At 40.4% G+C, this 16,477-nt stretch overlaps 1 protein-coding gene across 1 annotated transcript in view; it reads left to right on the top strand.

The window, feature by feature from the left end:
• The window catches only part of LOC109875452 (BMP/retinoic acid-inducible neural-specific protein 3-like), a 90,101-nt gene that overhangs the window by 55,214 nt on the left and 18,410 nt on the right, over positions 1-16,477 (top strand). The window contains exons 5-6 of the mRNA XM_031809705.1: positions 3,863-3,968; positions 10,032-10,268. Of these exons, the coding sequence (XP_031665565.1) occupies positions 3,863-3,968; positions 10,032-10,268 (343 nt within the window). The remainder of the gene's footprint in view (positions 1-3,862; positions 3,969-10,031; positions 10,269-16,477) is intronic.

Raw genomic sequence — 16,477 nt, 5'->3', positions numbered from 1 at the left:
TCCAGCAAACTTTACAGTTGGCACTATGCATTGGGGTATGTAGCATTCTTCTGGCACCCGCCAAACACAGATTTGTCCATCGGACTGCCAGATTGTGAAGCGTGATTCATCACTCCAGAGAACGCGTTTCCACTGCTCCAGAGTTGAATGGCAGCAAGCTTTACACAACTACAGCCAACGCTTGGCATTGTGCATGGTGACCTTAGGCTTGTATGTGGCTGCTCGGCCATGGAAACCCATTTCATGAAGCTCCCGACAAACAGTTCTTGTCCACATACTTCTGTATATATATATATTATATCTAGGAGGATGAGAACAGAGGAGAGAGTCAGCATGTTGTGCTGCGACTCATAGAAAGCCTTTCAGATAGATTTTTTTTCAATCTTGTCTCTTCACTGCAACTCCCCAACGGGCTCGGGATGTGAGGTAGAGTCATGCGTCCTCCAAAACATGACCCGCCAAACCTTGCTTCTTAACACCCGCCCAATCCGGAAGCCAGGCGCACCAGTGTTTCGGAGAAAACACCACTCAACTGACAACGAGGTCAGCCTGCAGGCGCCCGGTCTGCCACAATGAGTTGCTAGAGCGCGATGAGCCAAGTAAAGCCCCCCCGGCCAAACCCTCCCCTAACCCAGATGACGTTGGGCCAATTGTGCGGCGCCCAATGGGACTTCCGATCACGGCCAGTTGTGATACAGCCTGGGATTGAACTGGGGTCTGTAGTGATGCCTATAGCATGGCGATGCAGTGCCTTAGACCGCTGTGCCACTCGGGAGGCCTCAGGTGTTTTTTATTAAACCAAGCAGAAAGAGCCATAGCTCTAGTACTATAGTGGTGTTCCATTTAGCCTATTAGATTCAATTGGGGTATACTGAGTATACAAAATATTAGGAACACCGACATGGTGAATCCAGGTGAACGCTATGATCTCTTATTGATGTCACCTGTTAAATCCACTTCAATCATTGTAGATGAAGGGGAGGAGACAGGTTAATTAAAGAAGGATTTTTAAGCCTTGACACAACTGAGACATGGATTGTGTATGTGTGCTATTAACCACGTTTCCATCCCCAGTTTGTCAGTGTAAAGTCATACCGTACAAAAAAAATCATGACAACTGTGACGGAAACAGGACGTTTCTATGCAATTTGATAAATTCTGACAGATAATTTGTTTGTTCGACATGTTGGGATCTTTGTCTGTAAAACTAATTATGTGAGAAATGGTGGTGTTTTTTTTAATGAGCAAATATTGATATAATAACCATAATATCAAAGTAAACTTGTTATCACGCGATGACATGTCGTAGTGGGAGGACACACCAAATCTTGGGAAGCTATGCAATTTAAATTAGCTTTCAGATAAAATAAGTTATGGACTTCACAAGGTGGTGAAAGTGTATGGTATGAGCTTGATGCTCCTTTCCAATAAATGTTGAGGGTCTTATTCTGGTCAAAGGATGTTCGATGCTTGACTGCCATTTAAAAAAAATATAAAACATTCTCACTCTTATCAATTATATCATCATGTAGACTAGCCCACCTGCAGAGCCTAACCGCACTATATCTGCGAGCCGTTGGCCAGAGGGCACATGCAAAGACCAAGTCAGCACATTTGCTATTTAACACAACAGTTTTTGTGAAAAAACATAAGGAACACATAAGTGAAAAAGTATATATTTTGTACATTACATCATCATGCAGTGATTTTTTTATTTTCTTCATGCAGATTTTTTTATATTTGCATGAAAATCTGCCACCAATTGGATGGAAACCTAACTAGTCAGGGGTTGAACGGGCAAGAAAAAATATTAAAGTGCCTTTGGTCGTAGGTGACAGCCGCACCGGTTTGAGTGTGTCAAGAACTGCAACGTTGGAGTTTCACGTTCAACAGTTCTGTGTGCATCAAAAATGGTTCCCCACCATCACCCATAGGACATCCAGCCAACTTGACACAACCGTGGGAAGCATTGGAGGCAACATGGGCCAACATCCCTGTGAAATGCTTGTCCATGCCCGACAAATTGAGGCTGTTCTGATGGCAAAAGGGGGTTCAACTCAATATTAGGAAGGTGTTCCTAATATTTTGTACACTCGGTGTATGTTATAGGACAGATTGATTAAAAAAATCACATGAAGCACTCTGCAAATACCTGGCTTCAGCCCTGCAGTGCTTCAAGATGAGAAGCTCTGGTTACATTTTAGCAAAATTATCATCTCTAGTATGCGAGCCACCTGCTCCTCAATGCTCTGCCAACTGAGCTAATCATCCATGAGAGAGTGGGATGTGCTTGACCTGCCTGCGTACATGGCTTTAGGCTTTGTGGTTGTAATGAAACTTCTGGAGGAGGAATGAAATATATTATCTTACATAATGCAGGGGGACCATAAAGTACTTCAACTTATTTGGTATAAATCACAGTAAGAGGAATGAAGTATAGTCCACAATACATAGCATGTAGTGCTGCACTGACTTGATATTGTTTGACAAGGGTCGATAGAAAAACAATATTTTACAATGAATCATCTGTAAAAACACCTTATTTATTGAATATTGTAGCTTACTGGCAGCATTTTTTGTCAAGAAATACAGTCTTACTCTCTTACATAACTGCGAGGAAGATTTGGAAGGAGATTTGCAAGGGAGGTTTATATTGATAGATGCGATAAAGAGATCGATTTACATAATCTTGCCTTTTCACTGTTGCCTTCAACATTTTTGAGCTCCGTACTACAGTATATTATTCATATTTCATCGGTTTGGAGGAGAAGATTGACATGGATTAAAGTGTTTTGTGAATATTCACACTTGCACATTCTAATGTGGGCTCGCACCAACCTTAGCCTAGGTCTTGCTGGCCCTGTTACAGAGCAGGGTTAGCACCGACTTTTAGCCACAGAAACATAAACACACTGCCAAAATAGCCCGTGTGAAACGGGGTCAAGAACAACGCATAGAATTTTAACTTTCCAATCAGAAAAGCTGAATTTTATCCCTCCATTTGAGAACAAAGACTTGAAAAATAAAAATAAACAATCTGTGTGTTAGCTATGGCTAACAAAAACAGTTGGTAATGTCTTCTCCCTTAGCTAGCCAACTGCTCCAAAAGCTCTACAGCTGGGAGGGCAGCAAATGCTCCATATTCATCGTTTTAATAACTTTTCAATGTAAGGGATAAACACAGACGCTCATCATTACCTTGGAAATAATGGACGATGAAGCGGGACAAGGCAGACACAGCATTCTGTATAGGGGCGAGATCGCATTTTTTCAATGAAACATCGAGGTCAGACAGGCAGACAGCAAGGTTTATACAAACCATCACATACAATACTGTCTTTGATATATTCAGGTAAAGACAAGAGGATTCTAATATCCCATAACTCTTTGCGCCACTATTCAACAAGGGACAAGCTATTACATTCGGGAATGACTGGGAGTGAATGGTAGTAGCACAGAAAGTTTGCCATCAAAGTGAAAAGTAAACACATTCGTAGTGAATATCAGCTAACTACTCAACAGTTTTACTGTCATTTCTATCCAGCCACATTTTTACTGGAATTCCTGACCGCTGGTCCCATGAATATTCATTTTTAACGCTTCCTCACAGAATTATTCCATTGTCTTAATCTTCCCATCTTTAATTTATTGTAGCTTTTACTCAGGTCATCTTCAACCTAGCTTTTACTTCCTGGCATGGGTACACTCAAAATGGCTGCCAGTCCACCCATTATGCCCTCATTGACTTGAATGGGGAAACCCTTTCTATTCATTCTATTTCTAAAGGTTAGACAACTAACAACCAGGTACATGATTCACCAGTAGGCATAATAAGGCATTAAAGTATCTCCTTGTTTCCTAGGTAACAGAAACTAGGACCGGGCCCCTTGGATGCAGTAACTATGACAGCCTTGATTCTGTTAGCTCTGTCTTGGTACACAGTCCTGAAAATAAAATACAGCTAAAAGGTAAGCTACTGTACTCCATTCTCTAAACAGTTGCTCTGTGTTCTATTGTGTGTGTATAATATACTCATTATGTTCTTTGTTCTATGCTGCAAGACAAATTACTTGGAATCCACAAAAAAATAGTTTTGCTGCCAAGAAGAAAAAATTACTTATTTAGTTTCAAATGATCATAACTCTCCAACTTGATGTAAGGGAGTATTTTGGTGGAGAAACTTTCTTGCGTTAAACTCTCCAGGCAAAAGCTTTGGATTCCCCTTGAGTGGTTCACTGTTCTCGCCAGCTCTGATCTATACAACCAATGCCATATGATTTTGATAAGTGTATATCAGTGCTTCTAAGCTTAGCAGTGGGCTCTCATTCGTCATTCCTCAAGGCTATTCATTCAGGCTCTTTGACTTGTGAAATCATGCAGTATTGAATCTCAAATCATAGATCATATCTGTGAAGCAAGGTTTTGAAAATCCTGTTGTGTGGGATTATTTTGGGATGGATTCATCCATCTGCTGTGGACTGGCGCTTAAACGGTGTATAAAATAAGCTTTGGTGACATCCCAAAATGGTACCTATTCCCTACATAGTGCACTACTTTTGACCAGGTCAAAAGTAGCGCACTGTAAAGGGAATAGGGTGACATTTTGGACACAGGCTTTGAGTGCTGCTTCCATAACCTGGCTCCTAGCAGGTCCAACCAGCAGGTCCAACATGGCTGCACTGGTCAAACAACAGAGGCTAGACAATAGGGAATTGGGCAAATATCAGACATAATGAGGCCCAGATGGCCAGGACACAGTCCAAGGATGGAGGAACAAAATCTCCATACGCTAAGCCTCCATTCCCATAAACACCACAGGGATGGCTAACAACAAGGAATAGTTTAAAGACCATCTTATAGGCCAAAACGTAAACTATGGTAAAGCTAGGGTTAGATGGAAGAGCTGGGGGCTTACTATAGACAGTAAGAACAGATGTGGCTTAAATGCTCTAACAGAAGAAAAGCATTGATGGCGAGTGGCTAAGGACTATTGCGGGGATTTAATCCTATTAATTGTATAAGCCATTTACATTACATGACCAAAATATGTGGACTACTCGCTCATTAATGTCTCGAAATCGAAATTACGGCTTTCCTCTTATCCGCTCATCATTCCCTTATGCCATAGTTTGTACATCTGAATTGTTATATTGCTTATATACAGTAGGTCTATCTTATTCATGAATGATTTCATAGTTTTGCTTATTTGTGTATTATAATTAGCTCATGTACTTTTCTTCATGAGGAGGGGATTCTATATGTTGTTGGGTCTGTAACCATGTTTGCCAGTGACAGTCTCAGTAATAGACCCATGTTATTCCAGTTGATATTGCAAGGGTTGTTTTGTTTGCGCAATGTGCTGTCTGTGCGCCGGTATATTGTCTATTATTATAGATCCTTGTGATTGTTCTTTCCTTCCTTTTTAGACCATAGGCCTAATAAAATAATAAAATGTTGTGTACTATCTAAACAAATTGGTTGAGTTTTCCCCACCAAGATGTACATGCTAAAAATTGCCACTACCCCAATTTATTAAGCTTTTTAGGGATAAGAAAATGATCATACCTAGGCTAGAGAAACACAATGCAATAATGTATTTTCTTCATTTTTTCTAGTGAGCAAAGAGTTATAGTCTAGGCTGTAAACTGCAGTGAATATGCCATTTCAGTAACCGCTAAAAAGCTCTGTGTTTTGAATGCATGATTCATTACGAAAATAATAATAATCTAGCCTGGGCCTGATTAGGCAAACATTTGGATCAGTAATGGGTATTTTCTCGACAGTAAAGGCACATTAGCAGGCTAGTCATAGTGTGTATTTTATGTATCGGCGTTAACAGATAGGCCTACCATCTGACAATATAGCCTTCTCATGCACTGTTTGCCAGTTATTTAGGCAATCTTACCGTGCCTTTTCTCCTTTCCGAGCAGACTTGCTCACCTAGAACCAAGAATGCTTCAACAGAACAAGGTTTTGATAAGTTGTCAATTTTTTATCGTCGGAGGGGGGGCCTTGCGGCCGGGTAAGCGACTGCTTATTTAGCTTCTGCCTAGAGTCGGCTCTGCTTCAGAGCATCACACGTCTGGCTAAGCTTTATTTCAAGAGGAAAGAAATAGATAAGCAAGTGACAGTGATGACAATCTCTCTAATCCAATAGTGAAGCCAAGTCTAAGCATCGTGAACACAGGAGAAAAGATGATGAAGGACTGGAAAAAGCAGTCGGTATTAAGAAGTGAAAGGAAGTGCATATCTACTGGTCTCTCCCTGCACAATGTATAATTCATGAAAACAAAGTCCAAGGGTATATCCTCCAAAGATCTTCCTCACCTCATGTTCTGGAGGCGTAACACATTTCAACGTTCAATCCAGGATTTTGTTAACTTTGTGGTGCAGGGCTTATCTAAAACTGTGGCGGATATTTTTATGTTTGTCTTATCCCTATATTAAATACATTGATGACTGTACAATGCCATTTCAGCTATTGTTTACGTGAAGTGCACTAAAAAAAGTTATCTACAGGAAACCTAAATCTTTGGTTCACCTCTCTGGTAGCCCAAGAGAAATTGTAAATTGAAAATTGGCTTACCATGATGTATAAGCCACAACCATGACATAATGCATAAATCAATCCACATATTTAAATGATTGATAAATAACCCTATCTCACTGTATATGCATCTAATTAAACCATCAAACAGTGCATATTGGTCACTATATTAAGCAAATGGTTTAGAGTCTATAAGGATGCCAGGAACAAAAATCGTGTTTATATTATCTTGTCTTTTTTAACCAAGGAAAATGTGATCATTCAATTCTTAATCTTCATTAGAGGAAGCCGACACCCAAAACGTATTTTACGGCACTGTAGAAATATTTAACGATAATCTACCTTTTTCAAATGAATGTTAAATTGAAGTAGATTACCACTATAAGGTTACTAGAAAACAAACAATCACAGCTAAATCCCATTTCAGACTCCTATTATTCATTGCAATGGAAAAGCCCATGTGGTTCAATAATAATATGAAATCCCAGAGGTTAATGCCAGTCTAATAAATTTAATATTTTCCAATTCTTTAAAAGTAGGCTGTAGGGTCGTCTGCCGACAAGCATTTCAGCGAACACTAATTTGCTTCGAACACCCACGACAGAAATGTCACCACAAGTCAAACAAGCACAAAGTAGTGTGAGGAGAGGAATGAGCTCAGAGCATTCTCTTCCTTCAGCCATCGCTAATTATAAACGCAGCTTGTGCCAATTTCCAGCGCCTTCCTCAGGTTTGACATTTAAATTGCCAACCCACTTAATACCGCCGTCTCCTGAAGGAAGCCCACTGCTGACAGATACCCTGTAACTACTGAGAGATGGTTGAAAATCTGTGTGACAGTATTTTTTTAGATTGTGTGTGTGTGTGTGTGTGTGTGTGTGTTGAATTTTGTAACTTTCTTAGCTAAAGCATCTCTGCACTTCCAGCAAGACAAGTCATTAGCACAGGGAAAAGAAATGAAATATGGGAAAGTATTGTTCTTGACAACTGAAGCTTGCAATTCCACAGAAAAGTACTCGTTGCACTCCCCCCCCCCCCCCCCCCCCAAAAGAAAAAGTGGCAGAGATGGAAGGGCTGAGGTGAAGAGGCTGTTATTTAGCCGTCTCCCAAATTAAAGCCCATTTCTGCCAGATAGCTCTCCCATTGGCTCACAGAATCTGTCAGCCGCCAAGGCAGGAAGACTGTGACTAATTGTGTCTGCTCTCCACTATTCAAAAAGTAAATACCAAGGAACACACATAAATATTCATAATAAGGCACACGGATTGACTCCACTCTTGAAACATTTCCAAAGTGTTGCAAACTGAGAGGAAGCCTTTGTCACAGCTAACATGATCATTAGATTCCAAACACCCACAGCTGAGCTTCTGACTAAACAAAACCATTAGGGAAATTGAGAAAAAGCAGACAATTTAATACATATTATTGAACTCTCTGCAAGGTTATTGATATGTATTGATCAGAAAAAGATGTTACCATTTAAAACAGATTATGGGTTTTCAAATGATGTGTGATTTAAAATTGGACGGTATCTTTATCAACATTGAATATCACCTATTTTAGGTGCATGTACAGTGCATTCGGGAAAGTATTCAGACCCGTTTACTTTTTCCACATTTTGTTATGTTAGTCTTATACTAAAATTGATTCAATAGTTTTTTTCCCTCCTCAATCTACACAAAATACCCCATAATGACATTTTTGCAAATGTATAAAAAATGTAAAACTGAAATATCACATTTACATAAGTATTCAGACTCTTTACTCAGTACTTTGTTGAAGCACCTTCGGCACCGAAAACAGTCTTGAGTATCCTTGGGTATAGGATACAGATCTGTAGATCCTCTCAAGCTCTGTCAGAGATGTTCGATCGGGTTCAAGTCCAGACTCTGGCTGGGCCACTCAAGCACATTCAGAGACATACAAAGCCACTCCTAAATTGTATTTACTGTGTGCTTAGGGTCATTGTCCTTTTGGACGGTAAACCTTCGCTCCCAGTCTGAGGTCCTAAGCCCTCTGGAGCAGATTTTCATCAAGGATCTCTGTACTTTCTGCCGTTCATCTTTCCCTCGATCCTAACTAGTCTATCAGTCCCTGACGCTGAAAAACATCCCCACAGCATGATGCTGCCACCACCATGCTCCACCGGAGGGATGGTGCCAGGTTTCCTCCAGATGTGATGCTTGGCATTCAGGCCAAAGAGTTTAATCTTGGTTTCATCAGACCAGAGAATCTTGTTTCTCATGGTCTGAGAGTCCTTTAGGTGCCATTTGGCTAACTCCAAGCTGGCTTTCATGTGCCTTTTACTGAGAAGTGGCTTCTGTCTGGCCACTCTACAATAAAGGCCTGATTGGTGGAGTGCTGCAGAGATAGTTGTCCTTCTGGAAGATTCTCCAATCACCACAGAGGAACTCTGGAGCTCTATCAGAGTGACCAATGGGTTCTTGGTCACCTCCCTGACCAAGGCCCTTCTCCCCCAATTTCTCAGTTTGGCACGGGCGGCCAGATCTTGGAAGAGTCAAATGGTGGAAAAAGTACCCAATTGTCATACTTGAGTAAAAGTAGAAAATGACTCAAGTAAAGTATAATATTATTTGGTTTTAAATATATTAAGTATCAAAAATAAATGTAATTGCAAAAATATACATAAGTATCAAAGTAAAAGTATAAATAATTTCAAATTCCTTATATTAAGCAAACCAGATGGCACAATGTTCTTGATATGCAAGGGCACTCTCCAAAACTCAGACATCATTTACAAACAAAGCATTAAGCATGTTTAGTGAGTCTACCAGATCAGTCGCAGAAGGGATGACCAGGGATGTTCACTTGATAAGTGCATGAATTGGACCATTTTTCAGTTTTTCTGTTAATACATTTGTAAACATTTCTAAAAACTTGTTTTCACTTGTCATTATGGGGTATTGTGTGTAGATCGATGAGGAAAACATTTAATTGAATTAATTTTAGAATAAGGCTGTAACTAAACAAAATTTGGAAGGAGTCAAGGGGTCTGAATTCTTTCCGAATGCACTGTATATCAAGTGTAAGCCTGTCTCATGCAGTAAAGGACATTTGTGCAGGCATATATACAGTGCATGTTCTGAGAACTGTTCCATCAAAACATTAGTCTCAAATAGCATCCGATTACCTATGTATTGCACATCTTTTGACCAGGGCCCATGCCTCCCCTCATTCTAACATCGTAGGCGCATCATTTCATAACCTTGACCATCTACACTCTGGATTTTTTTTGGCATTCTCTGCCATATCTCTGAGATGTGTGGTCTTTATACCTAATTCTCAATTACTAGCAACTAAGTTCCTTTGTCATTTTTAGACTTTTGCTCTCACTGTGGAGACATATGAGGGAGAAAGGGGACATATTGCTTTGTTTTGAACATGAACTTCATGTAACTTGAAGGCACTAAAATATAATATTTCATCAATGACAAGATGCTATAATATTCTCCTCTGTATTCAGGTTTACAGGATGTCCTTCCAGAATTCCTCCGGAACCGTTTCGTGGAGGCTGCTCTCAGCTACGTGGCATGCAACTCTGAGGGGGAGCTTTTGTGTCATAACAATGACTGCTGGTGCCGCTGCTCTGCCAAGTTCCCAGATTGTAACTGCCCCATTGCTGATATTAAAGTCATGGAGGAAAATCTGCACAAAAGCAAGGAATCCTGGACCAACTTCAACACCGAATTCATGGAATCAGGTGGGCTATTTGTATCAGTTGTTTGTTATTCATTTCTGTCAAGCTGCATTTGAAAGCTATTGGGAGGAGCAGGACACAGGTGTGCGATAAAATGGGCAAGGAAAAAATATTTTTTAAATCCCAAAATGGCTAGAACTATTTAGCTCAAAATCAACAAACATCTAGCTCATGCCCTGAATACGTGGTTTGAGATCGGAGGCAGGTCGTTTTCTCCATTGCTTTTGTTTCTCAAACCATCTATCTGCAAGAGAGGGCTTCTATCCATCTGTTGGATTCTGTATAATATGGAAAGTGCATTCTGAGTGACGTTTTGAAGGCATAGACATGCTCCTTGAATTCACTAAACATCATTTTGACAGCAATAGCAGAGCAGCTCTCACATTAAATCTTTATAAAATGCTGCGTTGTTGACAAGCTACAGGAAAGGAGAAATACGTTTCCTCATAATTACAACATATTCTTTTACTGCTGATGTTGTTTTTGTCTGAAGCCTAACTCGAGCAATTTGTCATGATAATGAGCAAATTACCTCTTAATTTTTGGGGGGGATGGTTGAGTGTCAAAGCAAGCAATATGCAAGACATATCTGAAAAGGTATACACACACACACACCTAAAAGCAAGCCTGAAAATGCATTATGTACAATACAGAAGAAGGGAGTGACCTAAGCACTAAGCATTTTTAATGGGGCAGAGTTTGTCTTATGTCTCTTCACTTGCCACTGAGCAAAGCATCCAAGACTCAGTGCTGCTGGCAAGAGTATGCTTACAGTCTGAATGTGAGGTTCAGCTGCAGTTCTGCTGAGATTAGTTGATAAATATTGTAGCGGGGGGAAACTAGAAATTGGTGGAGAGTGCTGGCACATCATGCACCCTTGGAACAAGTAATTCCCCCAGCCAAGGAATGATCCAATCAGAGAGATAAATCCTGCCTCCGTCTTCAAAGCCTCTCCTGCCCCACGTTGGTGCTTCAATGAAATCCCCCCCAAATCCCTTTAACTGTAGCACTTCACTCATCAAAATGCATATCTGCTTTCAGCAGGTGAAGTGGCTGGCTCGAGAGGACTAGTCCAGCCAAGGCAAAGCCTGGCTAGATGTATATTTACTCCAGTCATTAATTTGTTCTCATTGTCAGAAGGCTAGATGGGTTGGGAGTCTGGCAATATTAATAAGAGGACTTTGATTAGTGGTTCAGCACTATTATTTGTATTTGTATTTGTTTCCTTTGTATTGCCAGGAGAAATTGGACACCGCCCTAGGATGAGCTACTTCTGTACTCCTTACCACGCTTGTCAAATATCAGAACTCAAAATCATGCAATATGCTTTTGAAATATTTAGATTTTTTTAAATGATTTTGACTACTTTAAACATCTTCTCCAGAATTGCTAAACAGACTGGAATGAAATATGGTATATAACCTCTATGGGTGGACTTCTTGAAACACAATATTTTCCAAAACTATAGCACAAACAATATGTCTACCAGTTGTGGTTGGTGCCGTTTAAAATGAGGGAGGATAAAAAAAAATTATGAACATGGCCTTATTTCTATTACAGAATATTGGATGACTGTCATTCATATTCCATTCACCCAGCTCAATGTAACATCAATAGGTTTAGGCTATTACATGATACTTGAATTTCCACTTTACCCATCATGCGGTTGCTACAACCTAGCCTATGAATTAAAGTTTACAACAGAGAGAATTTTGAGTAATCAAGGTGAGACAGTGACACATTCAATACCGCCTTGCACATTCTTGCCTGTATCTAGCTGATCTAGGGAGTAATCATTAGTCCATCATTTGCAAATGTACATTTCTATTGGCCAAATACAGGTATTTTTATCCCTGTTTTGTTCTGTTTGCTTCCGTTTAAGAAACAATTTTCAATTCACTTTCATAGCAGCCACATAAAAACAGCCTCATCACTTTGCTTGTTGTATATATAATTCCTTCTCGCAACTATCTATGCGCTCTCCTCCTCTCAACTTTTCCCTTCGCTTGTGGACTTCAGTGCACTACACATCTGCTGTCTGTGACCAGGAAAAAAACTTTCCAAGCCAAACCTTCATATCATGACTGCTATACACAGCCTACATCATTGTCACGTCATAGTCAACATAGCTACTAGAACTAACGCATTAGTAAACCCACTAATTACAATCATGCAGTACAGTGTACAGTCAAAAGCAGTTTCGCAACTACACTGGTGGGCCCCGGTGGCAATACATTAATAAAACCAAAAGCTTACCTTGACTTGGAAGACTTACATTGTTGGATTGCCATAGCCAGCTAGCTAACATAGCATCCCTCTCTGTTTGAGCCAGGTGTTTGAGTAGGCTAAACTAGCTAGCTGCATTCTCTAGCTAAGTAAAAGTTAAAAATAAATACAACCAAATATAGCTAGCTCTCTCGCTCTCTTGCTTCTCCTTAATATTGAAATTAATTAATTAGTTCTAAACTGTTCAACTATTGTCTTTCTCTCTCTTTGAGTCAACTAATCATCACATTTTATGCACTGCAGTGCTAGCTAGCTGTAGCTTATGCATTCAGTACTAGATTCAATCTCTGATATTTTCATTGGGTGGACAACATGTCAGTTCATGCTGCAAGAGCACTGATAGTTTGGAGGATGTCCTCCGGAAGTTGTCATAATTACTGTGTATGTCTACGGAAGGGGGTGAGAACCATGAGCCTCCTAGGTTTTGTTTTGAAGTCAGTGTACCCAGAGGAGGACAGAAGCTATGTGTCATCTGGCTACACCATGGTCCTAACCTACAGAGTACTGCTGAGGCTTTAGTAGAACATCACATTTTATTAGTCACATACACATGGTTAGCGAAATGCGTGTGCTTTTAGTTCCAACAGTGCAGCAATATCTAACATGTAATCTAACAATTCCACAACAACTACCTAATACACACATATCTAAAGGAAATGAATGTACATATATATGGATGAGCAATAACAGAGTGGCATAGGCAAGATGCAATTGATGGTATAAAATGCAGTATATACTGTACATGTGAGATGAGTAATGCAAGATATGTAAACATTATTAATGTGACATTATTAAAGTGACTAGTGATTGATTTATTAAAGTGGCCAATGATTTCAAGTCTGTATGTAGGCAGCAGCCTCTCTGTGTTAAGGATGGCTTTTTTACAGTCTGATGGCCTGGAGAAAGAAGCCAGGAGAAAGAAGCTGTTTTACAGTATCTCGATCTTTGTTTAGTTGTACTGACCTCGCCTTCTGGATGGTACTGACCTCGCCTTCTGGATGGTAGCAGTGCCTCGGATGGTTGTTGTACTTGATGATCTTTTTGGCCTTCCTGTGACATTGGGTGCTGAATGTGTCCTGGAGGGCAGGTAGTTTGCCCCCGGTAATGCGTTGTGCAGACCACACCACCGGTCGGTGATACAGCCTGACAGGATGCTATCAATTGTGCAACTGTAAAAGTTTGTGAGGGTTTTAGGTGACAAGCCAAATATCTTTAGCCTTTTTAGGTTGAAGAGGCAATGTTGCACTGTGGACCATTTCAGTTTGTCCGTGATGTGTACGCCGAGGAACTTAAAACGTTCCACCTTCTCCACTACTGTCCCGTAGATGTGGATAGGGGGGTGCTCCCTCTGCTGTTTCCTGAAGTCCACGATCATCTCCTTAGTTTTGTTGATGTTGAGTGAGAGGTTGCTATCCTGACACCACACTCTGAGTGCCCTCATCTCCTCCCTGTAGGCTGTCTTGTCATTGTTGGTAATCAAGCCTACTACTGTTGTGTCGTCTGCAAACTTGATGATTGAGTTGGAGGCGTGCATGACCACGCAGTCATGGGTGAACAGGGAGTACAGGAGGGGGCTGAGCACACACCCTTGTGGGCCCCAGTGTTGAGGATCAACGAAGTGTAGATGTTATTTCCTACCTTCACCACCTTGGGGCGGCCAGTCAGGAAGTCCGGAACCCAATTTCACAGTGCGGGGCTGGGACCCAGGGCCTCAGGCTTAAGGATGAGCTTGGAGGGTGCTATGGTGTTGAATGCTGAGCTGTAGTCAATGAACAGCATTCTTATATAGGTATTCCTCTTGTCCAGATGGGATAGGGCAGTGTGCAGTATGATGGCTATTGCATCGTCTGTGGTCTAGGGTGACAGGCAAAGTGCATGTGTTATGATCATTGACTAGCCTCTCAAAGAACCTCTCCTCCGGAGGCGTTGTTTTGGGTCAGCCTCTGGAATCAGTTCAAATGCCCTGGGTGGTTCGGACAAAGGATCCGCTTTGGGAAAGTCATATTCCTGGTTGTAGTGCTGGTAAGTTGACATCGCTCTGATATCCAATAGTTCTTCCCTGTTGTATGTAATAAGACTTAAGATTTTCTGGGCTAACAATGTAAGAAATAAAACATAAAAAAACTAAACACTAGAAGCGAGGCAGCCCTCTCTGTTGGCGCCAACTTGATATCTCTTATCTCTCTGCGTTCAGTTCCACCTGGACAGCACTGACGTGCTGCTATCATTGCAAAACAGTGTGTTTTAATCACTTATTTGGTGATGTGAATATATTTAGTACAGTTTTATCTGAAAATGTTTTAAGGAGTAGTGTTTTAAGTAGTGATGCTATAAGTAAAAATCGATACAGTTAATTATCTCAATATTATTTTGGACAATATTTGTTGTTGTTATTGCTATTTAGCGTTAACTAGCACTAGTCGGAAGTCCCTGCGCCAAAACGCCGGTATTTTTCATCCTATAGCTTGTTATTCGTCGACTTTTTAAATAGTTGGTTTATACCACTTATTTACATGACGGATCAAAACTCATTTCCTCAAGCTCTCTCTTGTCTCTCTGCATCAAACATATAGAGAGGAATATGTTTGGAACATCAAATCGCAATATCGAATTGCAATACATATAGAATCATGGGAATCGTGTTATTTGCAATACACATCGTGTTGGCACTTAAGTATCGTGATAATATCATATTGTGAGATCCAGAGGTGGCACCACAAGGATGAAAAATGGTGTGGCAAAATGTTTGTGTCTTTTCTTGGGCCTTGAGTTTTTCCTGATCTCAGGACTTGGTCAGGTAAAAATCTGGGTCCTATTTGTAGGCTATGACAAAAGATTAGTATTATAGATAGCTTCCCTTTTCCTCTGTGCAATGACTATAAGGCCTTTTGTTTTTCTTGTCTGGTCATGTGATTTGGAAACATTCCTGGAATCTGATATCAAAAGAGCCAGAGACAACAACTTCGATGGACAACATACTCTGTAGTATAGTGTACTGGGGTTAAGAGTTATGCAAAGAATGGTTACAATATATTTAAAAATGTATTTCACTCCATACACACACACAATGTTAAGCAGTGGACTTTGAAAAATAAAAAAGGCAGGTAGGTTTCAATGATTTGTTCATCTGGTTACAGTGATCTTCTGCTATTATTAATTCTGTAAGGTTTATGTAAGGCAGGGTTATATTTAACACTATACACAGTAAACTTTGTAACAAAGAAATGTTTTATGTGTATGTATAGAAAAAAACACTAACCTTCTGTTGCTGTCCTGGTCTCCATCTAGCCCACCAGAGGTTCGTTTCCGTAGCAAAACGTTTTTCTATGACGTGAACTAATGAATATGTCTGGTAAACGCATTCGGTGCTGCTGCTTTGAAAGTACTGCGGCAAATGCTGTCTCGCCACTCGTTTTCCCCTAGTGTTTTTCCAAAAATTCTAAATTGTGGAAAGTCCATCATGGTGGACCTTATGTGTCCTTGAGGCAAATTTGTTCCTTGTGAGGAGAGGGACCTATGTACTGAATTTCATGACTCTAGGTCAGACAGGGTGTGACCTTTTAAATGTTGCATTTTAAACTGATTGTTATAGTGCCACCATGTGGCCAATTGACATGGCATTGCATGAATGTGTGCACACTTTACCCTTTACTATCCTTCAAGGTTAAACATCCTAAGCCTTACCATCTCACAGGAATTTGCATGGGAATGTGCCATTATGGAAAAAGAAGCTGGTTTCACCCAGCTTTGCTGCTTGAACCCCTAAAAAAACAGTTTATTGTACTGAAGGCCTTTGCAAGAAGGGTTAATGAGTATATCCCAAATGGTACTCTATTCCCTATGCAGTGCACTACTTTTGAGCATAGTCCTTTGGGAATAGCGTGCCATTTGGGATGCAGATCATGACCTCCTTGGGCAAAAGGAAT

Source organism: Oncorhynchus kisutch, linkage group LG30 (assembly GCF_002021735.2).
Source record: "Oncorhynchus kisutch isolate 150728-3 linkage group LG30, Okis_V2, whole genome shotgun sequence".
In the NCBI taxonomy this organism is placed as follows: Eukaryota; Metazoa; Chordata; class Actinopteri; order Salmoniformes; family Salmonidae; genus Oncorhynchus; species Oncorhynchus kisutch.
The sequence above is the reverse complement of the archived record's forward strand: the minus strand, read 5'-3'. Positions and strand labels throughout refer to the sequence as shown.